The sequence below is a fragment of the Sphaeramia orbicularis genome, chromosome 19, assembly GCF_902148855.1.
Source record: "Sphaeramia orbicularis chromosome 19, fSphaOr1.1, whole genome shotgun sequence".
Classification (NCBI taxonomy): Eukaryota; Metazoa; Chordata; class Actinopteri; order Kurtiformes; family Apogonidae; genus Sphaeramia; species Sphaeramia orbicularis.
In genome coordinates, this window is record NC_043975.1 from 33,417,828 (window position 1) to 33,436,008 (window position 18,181).

At 38.5% G+C, this 18,181-nt stretch overlaps 1 protein-coding gene across 2 annotated transcripts; it reads left to right on the forward strand.

The window, feature by feature from the left end:
* The first annotated feature begins 280 nt into the window (after positions 1–280).
* Positions 281–15,873, forward strand: LOC115410801 (carnitine O-palmitoyltransferase 1, liver isoform-like). 2 transcript variants are annotated; one of them, XM_030122614.1, is made up of 19 exons: positions 281–396; positions 4,806–4,951; positions 5,367–5,506; positions 5,971–6,142; positions 6,381–6,482; positions 6,778–6,915; positions 7,131–7,208; positions 9,020–9,127; positions 9,639–9,726; positions 11,064–11,259; positions 11,354–11,542; positions 11,669–11,774; positions 11,849–11,965; positions 12,346–12,510; positions 12,600–12,728; positions 12,838–12,993; positions 13,072–13,185; positions 14,052–14,144; positions 14,262–15,873. In XM_030122614.1, the coding sequence occupies exons 2-19, from the start codon at positions 4,811–4,813 to the stop codon at positions 14,391–14,393; spliced, it is 2,364 nt and encodes a 787-aa protein (XP_029978474.1). In that variant the 5' UTR covers positions 281–396; positions 4,806–4,810; the 3' UTR covers positions 14,394–15,873. The 2 variants fall into 2 exon arrangements, with proteins under 2 accessions (XP_029978474.1, XP_029978477.1); XM_030122617.1 differs by lacking the exon at positions 9,639–9,726 and adding an exon at positions 10,286–10,370.
* The last annotated feature ends 2,308 nt before the right edge of the window (positions 15,874–18,181 follow it).

Below are 18,181 nucleotides of genomic sequence, written 5' to 3' on the forward strand. Positions count from 1 at the left end.
AAACAGTACAGGAAATAAGGCAATATCTTTGTTCATCTGTTTTTATTGATGTAATTAATGATAGTCACGTTCTGTTGACACTGTGCATGAACAAATACAGTAAAAACGCCTGTGGGTATTGATATTCAGCCTATGTAATTACCGTCTGCTATGAGCACAGGCCTTGCATACTCTGCGCGCCCACACCTGAAGCTGAACGATAGCGACATTTCCGACGGTCAGTAAAGGCAGCATCAGGTCCATCCAGGCGAGCATCTGTAGTACAGTGGTTCAGCACAGAGGAAAGCTAACACCGACAGCGACATAGGAACCGGGATCCTGTCGACGCCAGAAGTTCATGCAGTCCTATCGCTGGGCGTTTTGTGTTCTGGAAATTTCGCTAGTCGTAAACAACAGGTAGGCTAACAGGGCTTCGACTGCGTTGCATTGCGGTGCTATTAGACACTTTATCGTCACATCTTTCAGTGTACATTTGCGAGCCGCCGTTTGTGTGCAGCTACATTAACCACTGGGTTGCATAAGGAGCTAGCCGTTCAGCTAGCAAACACTAGCAGTGGTTAGCGCTGACTTCAAACCTTGGTACTGTTGTTAAACGATAGCTAGCATTAACAATCTCCACTTGCTCTTCCAAAACAGTAGCATGGTAGCTAACGTTACTGTGCGGCTTTGTGCGTTACAGCAATGATAACAAGCTGATAATTAAGATAATAAGTATGATAAATATTACTGTTGCTACTACGTTTTCATTTTGTTTTTACTTTATGTCAACTATAACTTTAAACAACATTTTTTAAGTCACCAGTTGACGTCATGTTTTAATGAATAATGAGTTGATGTCGTATTTTGTCATTTCTTGAAGGCTTCGCCGGTGAAGTGTTCTTTTTACGACTTCCTTTTTTCTTTAGCATAAGCTACTGTAACTGATTTGAGCTCCTCTTGCTGAAATCGCTTTTTCTGCTTCTTTTCTTTTGTATAACTTGTGCTATTACCTGCTGTTATAACCACTCTTACAGTTTATAGTTTTGTTAGTGTGTCATTATGTGCGCATCCTATTTTCTTTTCCATAATGTTATAATAATAATGTCCATTAACCAGCATTAGTTCCAGTTTTCTGCTTGTGTAACACAGTTCTTCCTAGCCTTGCCTCATAAAGCGTTGCCACTCATGTACTGACATGCAAACAGCAGTTCTGTGTCATGAACGTCTAAATGTAGTGTCAATACCATCGAATGGTCTTTAAAAAAAAAAAAAAAAAACCTTAAGAGTCTGCAGATATGTCATTGTACACCCTTACATTCCTGCACGAAAAGACAATGGCCTAGTGTGTAGTGTTACACAGCTAGTTTTACTGAACCATATGCAAACTGCTTCCTCTTTAGCAGGTAATGTGAATTAAAGACAATGATGACTGTGTAAACATCAGACTCATTCTTACTAAGGTGAACAGCACCACACATTTAGACAGTATGTTTAAAGAACAGCGAGTGCCCTGTCTGTGGTTGGTACATAAGAGAATAAGTAACTCAAGTTGTTTCCAGAGGGCAAAAGACCATAAATCAGCATGTGGGTTTTTTCCAGTTTAACTTAAAGGTTCCGTCTGAAATGAGTAGTGTAGAGTAGTAGGGAGGTTACAGGTTGGAATTAAGTGTATAATCCCCCTTTTCCTATCCAGTGGTGGCTGCAAAATAGTTCAAGGTCCTCATTAGACAAATGTTTGTTTTATTCATTCTCGACATTTTGGTGAAGAAAATAATGCACCCTGCTATAAATCAGAAACATAACGTGCTGAGTACTTTTAATCCCCCTCAGCCAAATATAGTGTAAGATTCTGTTGAAAGTTACTGCCCTTTAATTTAGATTGGATTGTCTTTATGTAAAACTTTTTACATACATATTTATATTTGAAAGTACCCAGATATTATAAATGCACAAAGCCTTTTGACCTTGAAAAAGTTGGTCAAGGTCACCCATTTTCAATAGGCTTCTGCTCAATGCCAAGATACATCCACAGTATAAATTTGGTGCAGATGTCTCAATGCATTCTTCAGATAATGTGATTATGTCATTGAATGGACAGACAGACAGCAAAACAATTACAATACCTCTCAGCTGAGGGGTAATATAAACTAACAGAAAGTGAGGAGTATTCTGAGTAACTGTGTTGGACTCCATGAAGGTAAGCCACTACTATCTGCAAATATAAAATCATTTTACAGTCACGAAAACTCAACAGTTCTTTTTGATAATACACAATTCTAAATATTAGGTCCTCCTAAATCAGCCTCTGTCTTGCACACTTCGTCCTTAAATGAAGCCCAAAGCAGCAACTGTGCCTAGTTTGGAAAGCAGTCCTGGATTCCCAAAGCTTCTATTCACACTAGACAATAATTGGTTTAAATGATACATTTCATTTGTTTTAGTGTTGAACATTAAGTCACAATTTCATCATCATTGAATAAGACAAATCACTTCATTAACACACACTATACAGTACATTCACAAGGGGCACGCAATCATTTGACCTATCAGATGAAGCTCTCAGATTAAATGGCTTGACTTTGGTACCAGCTGCAAGGTAAATTAAATTTTCATTCATTATGTATTTAATTCCAGGTTTGTTGCTTTGGAAGTTTACACCAACACTTAAATCAAGTGACCAACTACATTTCCAGCTTGTTAGGTGTCAGTCCTGTTAACAGGTATAACACGGTCTTGGCCTACCCCATAATATTTTGCCAACACCTTGTAGAGATCTCATTGTCTCAGTGGTATTACCTTTTACCCAGTTTTCACATCAGATTCATGCTTTCCTATCGCCTCTTCCTGCTTCGAACCTGTCAAACATGATCAGCTCTGCCCACAACCATGGCACATCTAATTGTGGTATTTGATGTTGTGAACCTATTAAGATGTCATTTATTCTCATCCCATGTCATTCACACTGCTATACAAAATCTGTTTATTACCTGTACCTTTTTTTTTTTTTAAACAAAATGAACTTTTATTCACTCCTTCCACCTTTAAATTAATTTATTGCATTATAATGTTTGGCACTTTAATCTAAATATATACATATAATTGTAAGCATTTTTATTATTATTCTGTTGGGTTTTTTTTACATACCACACATATCCCAATCCAATCCAACTTTATTTACAAAGCACTGTAAAACAACCACAGTGGACCAAAGTGCTGTACGGAAGACTAAAAGCACAATAAAATAAAATAAAATAATAAAAGCATTATCATCTATCAGTACATCAACTCTTGGCTAATTCTATATGATACTAAGGGTTATAGTATTATTTGTGCACAATAATATGCCCACATTCTTGTGGTGTTTTAAGACCAGTCAAAGGCATGTTGGTTAATTATTCAAAAAGCAAAACAGTCTTATAAAGGTGTTTCCTTGGTTTGCACCCAGTCAGTGCTGAACAAACAAAGCAGGTGTATTTGTGTTGGCAGTGGAAGAACAGGACGAAGATACAGAACCTGAAATTTACTGCTGTTACTCCTTGGCACAGACACAGTTCTGTCTGCCAGCCCGGACCTAAAGAGCACAACCTCAATGGAACCTGGGGACTTAACGTGAATTATGTATATGTGTGTGTTGCCATTTGCAGTCACATAAAGTAAGAGCAAACGCAACCTCCACAGGAGCACTGACCATTGACAGAGTAACCAAACCTCAGGGCATTATCCATAGCCTATTTGTGCAGAAAAATCAATTCCCTGGGTGAAGAGAGGCAGTAATTGCCTTGAACAATAGTATCCAATCACATTAGCTGCCAGTCAGCAGTTTTCCATCAAAATCCATCAATTTCAAGCTGACTGTACTTGGGAAAGGAGTGAAAAATACTGTGTCTCTGAGCTTCTCTTAAAATGCGCAAGGTGGATGCGTTTTTCTAGGAATACACACACACATACGCACACATGCACACAATTCATCGTTAGTTGGATGAATCATCTGCAGGGCTCGTCACAGCCTTTTCCATCACCCTCAGTTTCCCATCAGCTCCTGCAATGCAGTTGAATGTATGAATTATAACAAAGCAGGAGAGATGCCACTTAGTGTCATTTTGTTTATTTTTCTTGTTGACCATTTGCATGCAGTTCTGCTTGTCCTATTTTATAAGTGGGTCATTCATGGTATAAAAAGCTGCTGTACAGATGTTCTTACCCATATGCCCTTGGTAGGAAGCTGCCCCCTGGGCGCCTAAATGTCACAGCTCATGATCCTGTTTCTTTTACCCCAAGATGTTTCCTACACCTAAGATGGTTGAAAAATGAATCTTTTGAAGCTTTACTTTGTAGAATTTTCACAATTGTTTACTTGTGTAGTTAGATTTATTGAATAATTTTTCAAATTTAGAAAATGTGTATTTTATTCTGTGTAAAGCCCTGTTTAATTTGGCTGCTGGTCAGTGCCGTCATTTCCCCATTAGTTGTGGTTGTTTCATTACAATGAAATAATATGATGTGAATATACATCACTAAATGAACTGTGAATACAATTTTACTTCATTACATTGTCCCTAAAAAGTCTAGATTTACTAGCCTGTTGAGTGTTGTATTTGACCAGGTATCTACTGTATTCTGATCATTTGCGTTTGGATTGTCACTTAAATGTCAGTTTTGATTTCTATTTTATGTTGACATTGGTTGTTATTTGCTTTTTTGCTTTTTGTTTTGATACTTTGTTTTACATCCAGGAATGTTGTAGTTTGTTGAGTAGCTGTGTTTTAATTCTTTTCTTTCCACCTTCCTTCTTCTTCTTCTCCTCTTGTCCCTTACACCATACATAGTGATCATGGCAGAAGCCCACCAGGCGGTGGCCTTCCAGTTCACAGTCACACCAGAGGGCATTGATCTGCAGCTGTCTCATCAGGCCCTCACTGAAATTTATCTCTCTGGGGTTCGCTCCTGGAAGAAGCGCATCGTTAGACTCAAGGTACTTTTTTTTATTGCCTGTCACGCCTTCTGTCTAGTTGTCTTTTTGAGCATTTCCTTATATTTGTGCTCATGAGTTTCACGGCAGTGAGTTACTTTCACCCTGAGGTATATAGAAACTTTCCAGTTTGCTTGGGGTGTAAAAGATAAACAAACTCATCCCTCCATTCAATTATTAAGGCGATTTTTATTGTTAGTTGTTCACAAACTGTTTCACTAGTAGTTTTTAAAGTATTGCACTTCTCACTTAGACAGTACTATGTTTTGGTATAAACCACATTATTTTGCCGTTGGTTTTGTATTTATTGGACAGTTGTTGTCTTAATCAGAGTAAATCAGCTGTGTGCATGTCATTGTACCTATTTAAACTGACTGAATGGGCTTTAACAACAGTCTCTCTTCTCTCACATTATCAGAACAGTGTCATAACAGGGGTATATCCTGCTAGTCCTTCCTCTTGGCTTTTTGTGGTCATAGCCATCCTGGCAACTATGTACACTCGCTCTGACCCCTCCATGGGACTCATAGCCAAGATACAGGAGCACCTGCCGGTCAGGTAACAAACCTAGAACTCTGTCAAATGGTTCAAGTTAATGAGAAACATGTTCATGTCACATCACCCAAACTGTCAGTCTGTCACTATTGTATGAGTTTAAACAGGCCTTACCCATTCTTCCTCCTTTATAGAGTTCTGTGATACCTGTTTTTGTTGTTTATATTTACACTGTATGCCCCGTTACCTTCCTTTCCTGCTTTTGCTGCTTTTATATGAAATGTAATTGCACTTCACTTTGAAGTCATTTCAGCTTTACTACCTTAACATTATTGTTGTAAAGCATTTTAAACATTGCCCTAAACAGTTATAGAAATCTTCTGTTTCTTAATATCAGCCTTTTTGTTTTGTTTATTTACTCTCAGCTCTGTAATTCAGATTTTCATTCATTTACTTTATCAACTCACTGTTCTTCATTTCTTTTACTCCCTTATATCCATCTCTCCATCTTTTCCCACCGTCACCAGCCAGTCAATGAGCACCCAGTGTCAAGCAGTGGTGTCAGCGGTCCTCTTCAGCACGATGCTGTGGCTCCTACTCATCTTCACCATGCGTCTCTGCCTTAAGCAGCTCCTCTCCTACCATCGCTGGATGTTCGAGCAGCACGGCAAGATGTCCAACACCACTAAAGTCTGGGTGGTGAGTGTTGTTTTACACCTTTTATTACATCTGTTCCACATGCTGCTCTGAAATATTCATATATTTTCTGTCAAGACTCATCATATTTAAATGTTTATTATAAATTAAACAAATATGTAAAAATGGGAATTAGGAGGTCACTCCAGAAATCCTGCACATCAAACAATAACAAATGAGCCTCAGGTATGCCCTTGCTTTAAAATACTGAGTGTTTACTGCATTTGTGTCTCTTTGCCAGGCACTGGTGCGGATCTTTTCTGGCAGAAAGCCTCTGCTCTACAGCTACCAGGGTTCGCTGCCAAACCTGCCTTTGCCAACCACCAAGGACACAGTCAAGAGGGTAAGATAACATACAAAGCATACTGACTACTGACCACAAAACAGATGGATCACTTTTTCACCATGCATTAACTCCAGCTAGAAGAGAACAGAGCTACAGCGGGGGATGTGACAGTTAGAGATAATAACTGGACTAGATTTGTCTGGCACAGCCTTTGTTAAGCTGTTATTTTCTTGTTTTTTTCTGTTTTCTATTCAGAATGATCATTTTCTCCAATTAGTAACTTAATGTCTATTAATTATTGCTTATTATTATTATTCAATTGCATTTCTTTTGATAAATATTTCCTGTTCAGTACTTGGAGTCAGTGCGTCCACTAATGGATGACACCCAGTTTGAACGCATGACCAAGCTAGCCACAGAGTTTGAGACCACCCTCGGTAACCGTCTACAGTGGTACCTCAAACTGAAAGCTCTGTGGGCTGCCAACTACGTAAGTGGTTCACCGCAATATTCTGCTTAAGTATGGCTACTTCCAACATCATTTAAATGTCAGAATCAAATTTAAAATTCCATTAACAATGCATATCTTTGTGACGTTAAAGGCTGTGAATTATTAATCCTGTCTGAATATGCAAGTGACGTTACTGCCGTTCGCCTGCAGTTTTCGCTTTCTCACCAGGCTTTTCCTATGTTTTATTTCCTAAGGTCAGTGACTGGTGGGAGGAATATGTTTACCTACGGGGACGAAGCCCAATAATGGTCAACAGCAACTACTATGGCATGGTAGGAAAATCTTCCTTTGGGTTTGTGTCTTTTAGTTTGACCAATGCAGTTTCAGCCCCACTTTATTTTCCTGCAGTTTCACACTTAAAGATTATATTAAGGGATTACCCAGTTGACTAATTTCTTGTCATATCCAGTCCAGGTTTGAAGGAAGTGTTGGACAGAAGTGCTTATTTTAATGTGACTATAGTCCTATAATACACCTGGATGTTTTGATAAAAGACACACTAGCAATTATATGTATGAGATGAGTGTTTCTGGAGCATTCCCTACACAACATCTCCAAAAAGGATTCAGACCTCATTTTTTCATTCCAGTTGTATTAACAGACCTGCTTTATGCCTGCGTGCCAGTGACAGTTGTGGTTAAAGGCATGATGACACACCTGTTTGATGCACCTTGAACATAACAAGGTGTGGAACCAGTCACTCTTTCTTCTGTTTTTATTAACTTCCACAAGACCAGACATGAGAAGTAACAACACATTTGGTCTTTGTAAATGAAAATTATATGTTTCTATAGGATTACACATATTCATTTACACATAGAGGCAGAAGTGAGACCTGATAGTCACTCGAAACACATTTCATATGAACACTGCCTCTAGGATGACTTAAGCGAATTTCTTAAAATTTGGCCTGTTGACCTGGACTCTGGTTCTCAGAAAACATAGTTTTAGCTCAAGAAAGTGTATCCTAACTATGACAGAATTTCACACAAATATGTAGTAGGATATCATTATGTGAGGACATTTTATATCCACAATATAACTCATAATATTCTACAAAAACATTTTTCAGGCCCAAATTTAACTGCATGCTCCTTTGTAAAAATTATAAAGGAGGCAGCATGTTTCTCACTGGAAATGATCATCTGGAACTAGAATCAATATTGATAACTTACATTTTGCAAATAAAAAAACATACACTCAAGTCTTCACTACCTATATTAGATGAGTTTAGACAGACATGGATGTCACCAGAGGTATACAACCATGAGATACACGGTACTTCTAGTTTTTACCCCTCAGCCACAGGGTAATCATTTTGTTGTCCGTCTGTCTGTCCATTCAATGATATAATCGTATTATCTGGAAAATGCATTGAGATATCTGCACCACATTTGTACTGTGGATGTATCTTGGCATGGAGCAGAAGCCTATTGAAAATAGGTGACCGTGACCTACTTATCCAAGCTCCAATGGCCTTATGTAGTTATAATATCTGAGTACTTTTACATTTAAATATGTATAAAAGAAGTTTTACACAAAGACAATCTAATCTAAATTATAGGGCAGTAACTGTCAGCAGAATCTTACACTATATTTGGCCGAGGGGTAATAACATTATGTTTGATAACGTCGTATTTTGGCTTTTCGTATTTATTTGGTAGACCAAATGAAACAAGACAGGAAATGAGTAAGTGTACATAGAGGAAGAAGAAACACCTTTTTAGAGTAAATTCTGATGGAGTGAATATTTAACTCATATGAATGATCAGCTGACCGATCCACTGTCTGCTGAATCTGGCCAGATGTTCCCATAAAGTGTAAAAGTAAAGTGTGAAAACAGACGAAACCAAATCATTCTTTGGGCTCATTCCCGAAAAAACACATCATGGCCGATCCCCTGCTTCTTCTGCTCTGTAAATTAGAGCCATGTGTAACATACCGTACAGTGCCATCTAGTGGGACACAAAGAAGACTAAATTATTTGCCCTGAATTGGTTTATGAAAATGCACACAATTGGCATTTTGTTTTCCCATTTTTTCGATTGTCTGACCTTCCTGTGTGCTCCCTCTGTTTCTGCAGGACTTCTTGTATGTGACACCCACACCCATCCAGGCAGCCAGAGCAGGCAATACCATTCACGCAATGCTACTATATCGCCGCAAACTCAACAAAGAAGAGATTAAACCAGTGAGTTTAGCCATCTCTCATTTGCAGCTGCTCCACATACACAGAGGAATGCTTTAATCATGTCTGTTTGCTATGGCAACAGGAGACGTGTTAATTAACATCTCAGGTTCTGAGACATTGGGCTATTTGTGGAAATATTTTGACCGTAAATAATATGCATACTGTTATAAATGAATGAGGCCAGGAGTTTTGGTTGTTTTTGTTTGTGAACTACATCCATCTGTCAGTGTTTGTCTTGACTGTTTATGTAGATAGCATCTCCATTCCTTTATTTTTTTATATTTTTATATTTATGTGATGACATTTCCCTCATGTTCTCATACCATGCTCCACTCTTGACCCTTCCTGTTGTTTTCTTTTCAACCTTTTTTCTTTCGCTTGCTTGATTTCTCTTTTCTTTTTATCCCCTTTTGCTCTTTTTTAATTTTTCCCTTCCTCTGTTCGCTTGACTCCGCATTTCCCCCCCTGCTGTCTTCTTTTCTCCCTCCATCTCCTCCTCTCCGTCTCCCAGAGCCGTATACCAGGTACTGTCATTCCTCTGTGTGCAGCTCAGTGTGAGAGGATGTTCAACACCACACGCACTCCTGGAGAGGAGACCGGTAAAGAGACAGTCATAAACACACACCTTTTCAACATGAAACACATTCCGTGCTCATGTGTGATACTTGATGTTATCTGAACACGAGTGTGCACAGTCATACCCGATGAAAAAGCCATACCAGATTCTTTAGCTAGAGATTCTACCACACAACTGCTTCAGTGATGAGGCATACTGAAGGTGTCTGGTGCCTAAGCGTGGGGTAAAAAATTGTGTGAACAACAGTGAGTGTGTATGGTCTGCCAAAGCCAGGCATCTGTGATTCACTGAGTCATAATAAGTCTGCTGTACAGCTCAACCTGCCAACTCTTATCTGTCTCCTCTTGCTTTTTCGTCTCAACTCTAGTGTTGTCTAGGATGTTGGAAAGGGTCTGTCTCGAACTAACGCCTCTTTTCTTCTGCCCACACATATTGTTTTGTCACCTTTTCCTTCCACTTTTATTGATTCCCTATGTGTTTCATACCAACATTCCTTTATATATTTTCCACTATCCTTTTTTCCCCCGTTTCTTTCCTCTACTTCGTTTTTGTATTGGCCCCTCCTTTTTTATCCTACTCAGTGGTTGTTGAGGTCTGCAGTTCCTTGCTGTTCCTATCAGTTTGAGCGGATGTTTGACACTTGTCGAATCCCCGGAAAACTAACAGGTAGTATTTATATTTTTACACCACTGGCCCAGTCCTAATATCAAACTCTAAATGTCAAAGCAACATGACAACAGTATAAACATGACTAACATTCTCTAAGTGTGTATAGTTCATGTTTATGAGCCAACATACGCTTTCATCACTCCATGTGTTCAGAGACCAAATCCACATGAGATTATGGTTTGGAGTTGTGTGGGGAAGTTTTATTTTTTTATTGTCTTTCATCAAATGCTTTTTTTTTTTTTGTTTTGTTTTTTGGCATATTCAAAGTGGGTCAGATCACACCGTCAGCATCCCTCTCATGTTACTCAAATAACATAATCCTTTTAAGTCTAAAGGAATTTGCATGTTTATTTTATTTTATTTCCACTCATCTGGTGAAAATTCTTCCAGTGAAGGAAGAATATCTATTTCAGAAACTTTACAATCTTACACAAATTGTACTTGGAACCATATCAGTGGTGCTTAATACATCTGTGTCTAGTACTCGGCTAAAGGTATTCTCAGATACAGTACTTTGTAACCTTATAGTAACCACACTGTGCAGATGCTGAGGATGTGAGTGACCTATTTGCAGTTAAACTTAGAATTTCCGGTGTAAAGTACGTGTGCAGTTCTATAGGCTTTGTATCAAGAGCAAGTAAAATAATATTTGGCCTTTTCTCTTTGATCTTTTATTTCTTATGCTTGAAGACACTGTTCAGCATTGGCAGGACAGTGATTATGTAGCGGTTTACCACAGGGGGCGCTACTTTCGCCTTAGAGTGTACCACTCAGGCCGCCTCCTCTCACCCAGGGAGATAGAATTCCAAATTCAGAGGATACTTGACGACACTTCACCTCCTAGCAAAGGAGAGGAAAAGCTCGGAGCTCTGACAGCTGGCGACAGGTCAGTCTGATGAGTCACGTGTTTTAAATCCCTGTTATTGTACGTATTGTTTTCTTAATGTAATCTTATCATGTTCCCCTAAAATATTTGCTAGAATTCCATGGGCCAAAGCCAGGGTGAAGTATTTCAGCAGTGGAGTCAACAAACGATCTCTGGACTGCATCGAGAAAGCTGCGTTCTTTGTTACCCTAGACGATGATGAACAAGGCATGATGGGAGATGACCCAGCAGCTAGTTTAGATCGCTACGCCAAGTCCTTATTGCATGGAAAATGTTACGACAGGTATATTTTGCCTGAAGCTCATATCTACATCAAGTTACTGTGTAATATAAAAGTTTTAACTTTTATAAAGGGAAATGTTAGAATTTTCTCTGCAGCGTTCAGTCCTTCTGTTTGTTGCCGTTGCAGGTGGTTCGACAAATCTTTCTCCGTCGTTTTCTACAAAAATGGGAAGAATGGTATGAATGCCGAGCATTCATGGGCAGATGCACCAGTGGTAGCACACTTATGGGAGGTAAGTGAGAGGCTGCACACGTTTGTCATTAGTTACACAGAAGGCCATTACTTATAATTGTTCTGTGTTTTCAGTACGCCTTAGCCACTGACAGTTTCCAGCTTGGGTACAATGCAGAGGGTCACTGCAAAGGAGAAGTGGATTCATCACTACCAAAACCACAAAAGCTGAACTGGGAAATCCCTCCAGAGGTATGTTCTCCCTATCCTTTGTTTATGTCTATTGAAATAAAGTCAGTAATAACATATCAGTTTGTCAACATGGAAGTTGTAAGTGTGAATGTGTTATTTCTGTCTGGACAAAATTGCTCATTGACTCTAACAAATACCTTTTTTCTAGGTTTATTAATTGCAAAAAGACTGTTTCAGGGATTGATAGTTGATTTTTGTCTACATTGTGAGAGTTGTAAAAGTTGAACAGTGAAATCATTAGAGCATAAATATAAAACAATATCGCAACCAATTTATTTCCATACAGTATTGTTTAATAGCTTCCTCTGAAACCACAGAACAATGGATGTGGCTGTCTGACTTCTGGTTATGTTAATATGTTTTTGCGGTGTGTGTTTCAGTGTGAAGAGCTGATCTCTCAGTCTCTGGCAGTGGCCCAGAACCTGGCGGACGATGTGGATTTCCATGTTTTCTCTTTCCGAGATTTTGGCAAAGGAAAGGTGAAGAAGTGCCGAGTCAGCCCAGATGCCTTCATTCAGATTGCTCTTCAGTTGGCCTACTACAGGGTGAGCCTCAGACTGAAGCTGTATACCACAGATGGATGGTTTCACCTTATTTTGAAAATTGTATCTAAAAAATAAATGTGTCAATCCAGGAGCGGGGTTCCTTCTGCCTGACATATGAAGCTTCTATGACTCGCTTGTTCAGGGAGGGCAGGACTGAGACGGTCCGGTCCTGCACCAGTGAGAGCAGTGCCTTCGTGCAGGCGCTTGACGGTGAAGAGGTACCATGGTTTAAAAACTGGGTTGACTTTATAATGAATTTATCATTTGAGCGTTACAGTGTCTTTGCTGATGTTAGCAAACATTCATACTACTCATGTTTTCCACCAGCCAGCTGATGTGAGCAGGCGTTTGTTCCGTGCAGCGTCAGAAAAGCACCAGCAACTTTACCGCATGGCCATGACAGGAGCAGGCATCGACAGACACCTGTTCTGCCTCTATGTGGTCTCCAAATACCTGGGAGAGGAGTCTCCGTTCTTGAAAGAGGTGAGTTTATTGCCACCGATGTATTCCTTTAATAGTTCCATAACAGAGTAAACTTTAATCAGTCTGTTGATGCTTCAGGTGCTGTCTGAGCCCTGGCGTCTGTCTACCAGTCAGACTCCAGTCCAGCAGGTGGAGCTGTTTGACCTGGTCAACCACCCAGAGTATATCTCCTGTGGAGGAGGCTTTGGCCCGGTCAGTACTGCCCACAGAGCAATTCAGTAAATGATTTAAAATATACTTAACCCATGAAAACCCAGCACTACTTTTGTGTCAGTTCCCAAATGAAATTTTCTCTATATCTAACCTTTCTTAAGGGATTAATCAGCGTTTATTATAAGAGTATCTGCTGTATTTTGCATTTTATCAGGGTAAATCAGATATTTTCCTAGATTTAATTTACTGATCATGAAAATATTCATGAAAGCTCAGATTAAAGTTGAGGGTTATTATATCAAAAACAGAGAAAACAGAAGAAAAAGTGACTATTTGTGTAAAATCTATCATTAACTGAACATTAACAAAGTGTTTCCATCCACTGTCATTGATCCAACATGGGTTTTATTGGTGAATCAATGTTGTAGAAGATGACGGTGTTTCCACAGTAACTACAGAGCCTCTGAACATCCAAATGGGTCATATGTGATGACCATGAAAAGATGACAAAATGTATTTACACCAGTTATTTACATGTATTGATAGGATTAGTGGATCAACAGGTATTAAACAGTTTAGATCAGTAGATGGTTTTGATTGGTGATGGATGTTTGGATCTTTATGGGTTAAATAGAAACCAAAAGAAACACTCAGGTTTGGATGTTGTGGTCTGTACTTCTACATCTTTTAACCATATAACAAAGAGGTAATAAAAATCCTTAGCTTGTGCAATAGTATATAGTCCAACAGTCTCATTATTCATGTATTTGTACAGTGTGTCATTGTAAAGACACATATGAATTTGTAAATGCAAAATAAGTGATAAAAGTTTGTAGTGTTTTTAAATGATAAGGTTGTTATTGTACACAAATGAATTGTAAAAATCCCATCTTTAAATATTCCAGGTGGCTGATGATGGTTATGGAGTATCCTATTGCATTGTGGGAGACAACATGATCAACTTCCACATCTCCTGCAAACACTCCTGCCCACAAACTGTAAGTTTAATGGAAATATTGGTCTAATGATTTTGTTTTTGTTTTTATCAACACAGAAAGCTCAGAAACATTACAACTTGCATTTTAACTGTAAAATTTACTCTTCTTTCCTTCAAGGATGCCCATAAATTCGGTGCTCAGATCAGAAAAGCCCTGCGCGACATTTTGCAACTCCTGAGCCCCAACCAACAGGAGAAAGAGCCCAAAAAAACAGGAGAAAGTCGGCCAGAGGTCAAGAAAGACCAGTAGATGTCTGCTGAGGGAAAACAATGCTGAAGGGATGATGCACAGGTGTATCTGGTAGAGTAGAGAAAAACCTCAAACTGTGGAAGAAGTTAAATGTCTGTCAGCGGATGTTCCAGAGAGGGAGGCGTTGTGAAAGTGGTGTTACTGGTGGGATTTTATTTTACTGACATATATTTATATTTGTGTATTACCTGTAAGAATGGGGAAAAAAAAGTACCAATACATAAATGTTTATTGGTATAATTTTTATTTTTCATTTGTTTCAACTATCAACCCCTTCAGATCAGTTTTGTCGTTGTGGTCAAAGCCAAAAATTTTAATAGTGCCACTTAAAAGTTATGAACTCTTAATACACATTATGTCAGAAGTATTTTACAATTTTAATTAAAGTATGATATGACACTGTTGAGTGTGCCATAGCTTTCGCACCACTAATTTGCTGTTGTTGAAATTGTTTGATAAATACAGAGGGAAGTGTGTGATATGCCGAGTTGCAGAACATTGGCAGTGAGAGTCAACATGAAGGACTGTTGAGGTTTCTACCATTTGAAGGCAAAAGTGCAGTACGAGCAAGTCCAGGTATTTCTGAACGATGGAAGTCTGTGACTTCTCAGTGTTTACTTAAAATGTATTATTCTGCTTTCTACAGCAGCATATGATTGTAATGGTCTGCTGAGAATGCCAGGCTGTTTATACACATAGACAGAGATGCCAATGCGAACTGTGCCATTTCACTAACTGGTATTATTAGTGCCACCTCATCCAGGAGTTAACTTTTATTTCACTTTTTAAACTCAGTAACTGTACATTCAGAGTGAAGTAGGTCAGTTTACCTTTCAGTAAGAAATTCAACAACCCAAGTTAAAGCTGTACTGTAATGAATTCCAGTTATTTCACTGCCATCCATGAATCTGTTTTCTATTTTTTCCACTGTTATTTTTTAAAAAAGCACCATAACAATGCAAGCTATATTTATGAACATGTGTAAGTATTCAGTCTCAAGCAGTACTGCAGGTCAGATGTGAATTACATATTAAGTGACATTTTGTGTTCAAGCCATCTGATTTAAAGGATGTTACCAGTGACACAGATTCCTTTCGTTTTTTCTCCACTGAGTATGTTTATATGTACACAGTTGTTCTGGTTTCACAATCCATATCCTGTTTATAAGAAACTCCAGAACTGCTTGCAAGAATTCAACGAAGGAAACTAAGGACAGTTTTACAACATCTTATCCTGGTTTCTGATCATTTTGTGTCATGTTTGCAGTCACTGTAATGGGCAGTAGACACATCTGTAGGCACCTGATCAGAAATCTATGTACTTATGCTGATTTCACATGCTCCGTGTAAATGCCACTGAACCAGGACCCTAGTGTGCATTTAAACATACTCAATGAATACTGCCTTTTTTTGTTTTTGCTTATCTTATTATACCGCTATTGTTAGCCTTTCTTAATGCAATATTAAAAGGGAACAAAATACATTCTGTAAAAAAAAAAAAAAGAAAATGTGTTTGTGTTTTTGTTTTGCACACTTTAACATTCAAAATTATGGAAAAATTACTCATTTCTCAGCAAAAGGGTATAGAACACCTACTGTATACAAATAATGAGAAAGTATTTTACAGCTGAAGCCCCCAGGTCAGAGTTCAGTTACTTCTTTTACCAACTAGGTGCCACTGCAGAGGAATCCTGTATTCATTTTGTCTGCTTGGCTTTATCCTTTGTCCTCACCAACATCACTGATGTTCTTTATTTCTTTTCTGTGGAAAACCTTCCCATCTGGTTGGATTCTCCAATTTATCTTCACTTCACCATTTTTTCGTTGGATCTTTGCAAACAAAAAACAAACGGAATATTATTAGGCTGCTTTCAATTTGACAAACATATTCATTTGTGACATAACATCACCTCTACATTAGTGAGAAAATAAAAAGACAAAAGATTTTTTTAATAAAACAGACTATTCACGTAAGAGTGGTTAAAGACTCACTTGCTTCAAAATGGCTTCTCTCATGGCAAAATCGTTGAAATTAAATAATTCATCAGACTTCATTTCCACCCTCACAATGTGCCTCAAAAATTTTGGCAATCCTGTGGTTAAACAACAAAAATTAGACAGTACCCTCAAGTTTATTCATTTTGTTTTATGTAATGAATGCAGTAAGTCACTAATGCCTGTGATAGTTACCTACGTAGCAGGAGAATTGATATGTGGAAGAGCAACCTCTGTCATACCACTTCTTTTCAGATGTGTAATACAGCACACAGTTTCCATCACGATTTGGCTGACTGGGAGACCAGTTTCTGAAAGAATTCTCACTCTGATCGGACCATCTCCACTCATCTCTGCTTAAACCAATCCATGCCAAAGCTTGTGCTGGCAGATTTTCTTGAATGATGTTTTGTAGTTTCTGATTTTCAGTCTGGGTCCTGGCATTGGCTAAATCACTGTTATTGAGTCGACAGTGGTCTTGGGCTTTCCTCCAGGTCTTCTGTTCAAGAACAACATACATCCCACTGGACCTGTCATCTAGGAACAAAATGTAGTTTAAAAATTCAACAGAATAACGTGCTATATCAAATTATTTCAACATACAATTAAAGGGATGTTAAGGAGACGCTGCCTGTGGCTGATAAACACTGACATCATTAAAGCCCTGAGTTTGTAACACAGCCCTTCTGTTACAAATTAATCTTAACCCAGAATAATTGATGACATCACCAGGGTTTTCTTGGATTACTTCATCCTGGTTTACATGTCACACAGGAGCTTTCTTTGGTAATAACCATGGAGTACCTATAAAAACTGCTCCCTTGGATGTTTTCCCCTTTAATTGATTTATGAATGGAATCATCATTTTTCCTATTGGCTGAGAATGAACAAAAACAACTATTTAATGTGAAATCTACAAAGCAGTATCAATTAACCAAAAACATATGGTGTAAAATAAGTGATTGCATAAATATTCACACCCATAAAATTGATCATGAGTTATTTCAACAGGTAGTTGGTGCTAATATTCTCCCATAGAGTGAAGTATAAATCACCTGAGTGCCGTGAATATAGTATAAAGATGCCTGTGTCGGAAAGGTTCACTGTTTGGTTAGCATACCATGAAAACCAAAGAACACTTCAGTGGGATTGAAACCACCAACCTTTTGGTTATTGGATGACCTGCCTTACCTCCTGAGCCACAGCTGCCTATAATTTACAGTACTTGGTAGGAATTGGCTTTGACTTTGACATTGAAGTTTTTTGGAAATAATTTTGAGGGGGGAAAAAAAGATGTAAAATGTGTTGAACATGATTCCATTTTTGAACCCAATAAAGGGGTGAATATTTTTTATGGGCACTCTATATACACTCACTGGCCATTTAATGAGGTACATGTGTTCAACTGCTCATTAATGCAAATATCTTACATGGCAGCAACTCAGTGCATTTAGGTGTGTTGATATGATCAAGATGATCTGCTGAAGTTCAAACCAAGCATCAGAAATGTGGACAAAGTCTGATTTAAGTGGCTTTGAATGTGTTATGGTTGTTGATGCCTGACGTGCTGGCCTGAGCTTTTCAGAAATGACTGATCTACTGGGGTTTTCACACAAAGCCACCTCTATGGTGTAAGAGAGGCAGCTCTCTGTGTGACAGTGTCTTGTTGATGCCATATCAGAGGACAATAACTATAGTGGTTTGAAGTGGTAGAAAGACATCAGTAAGACAACCAACCATTGGTTACAGTGAAGGTATGCGGAAGAGCATCTCTGAACACAGAACACCTCGAGT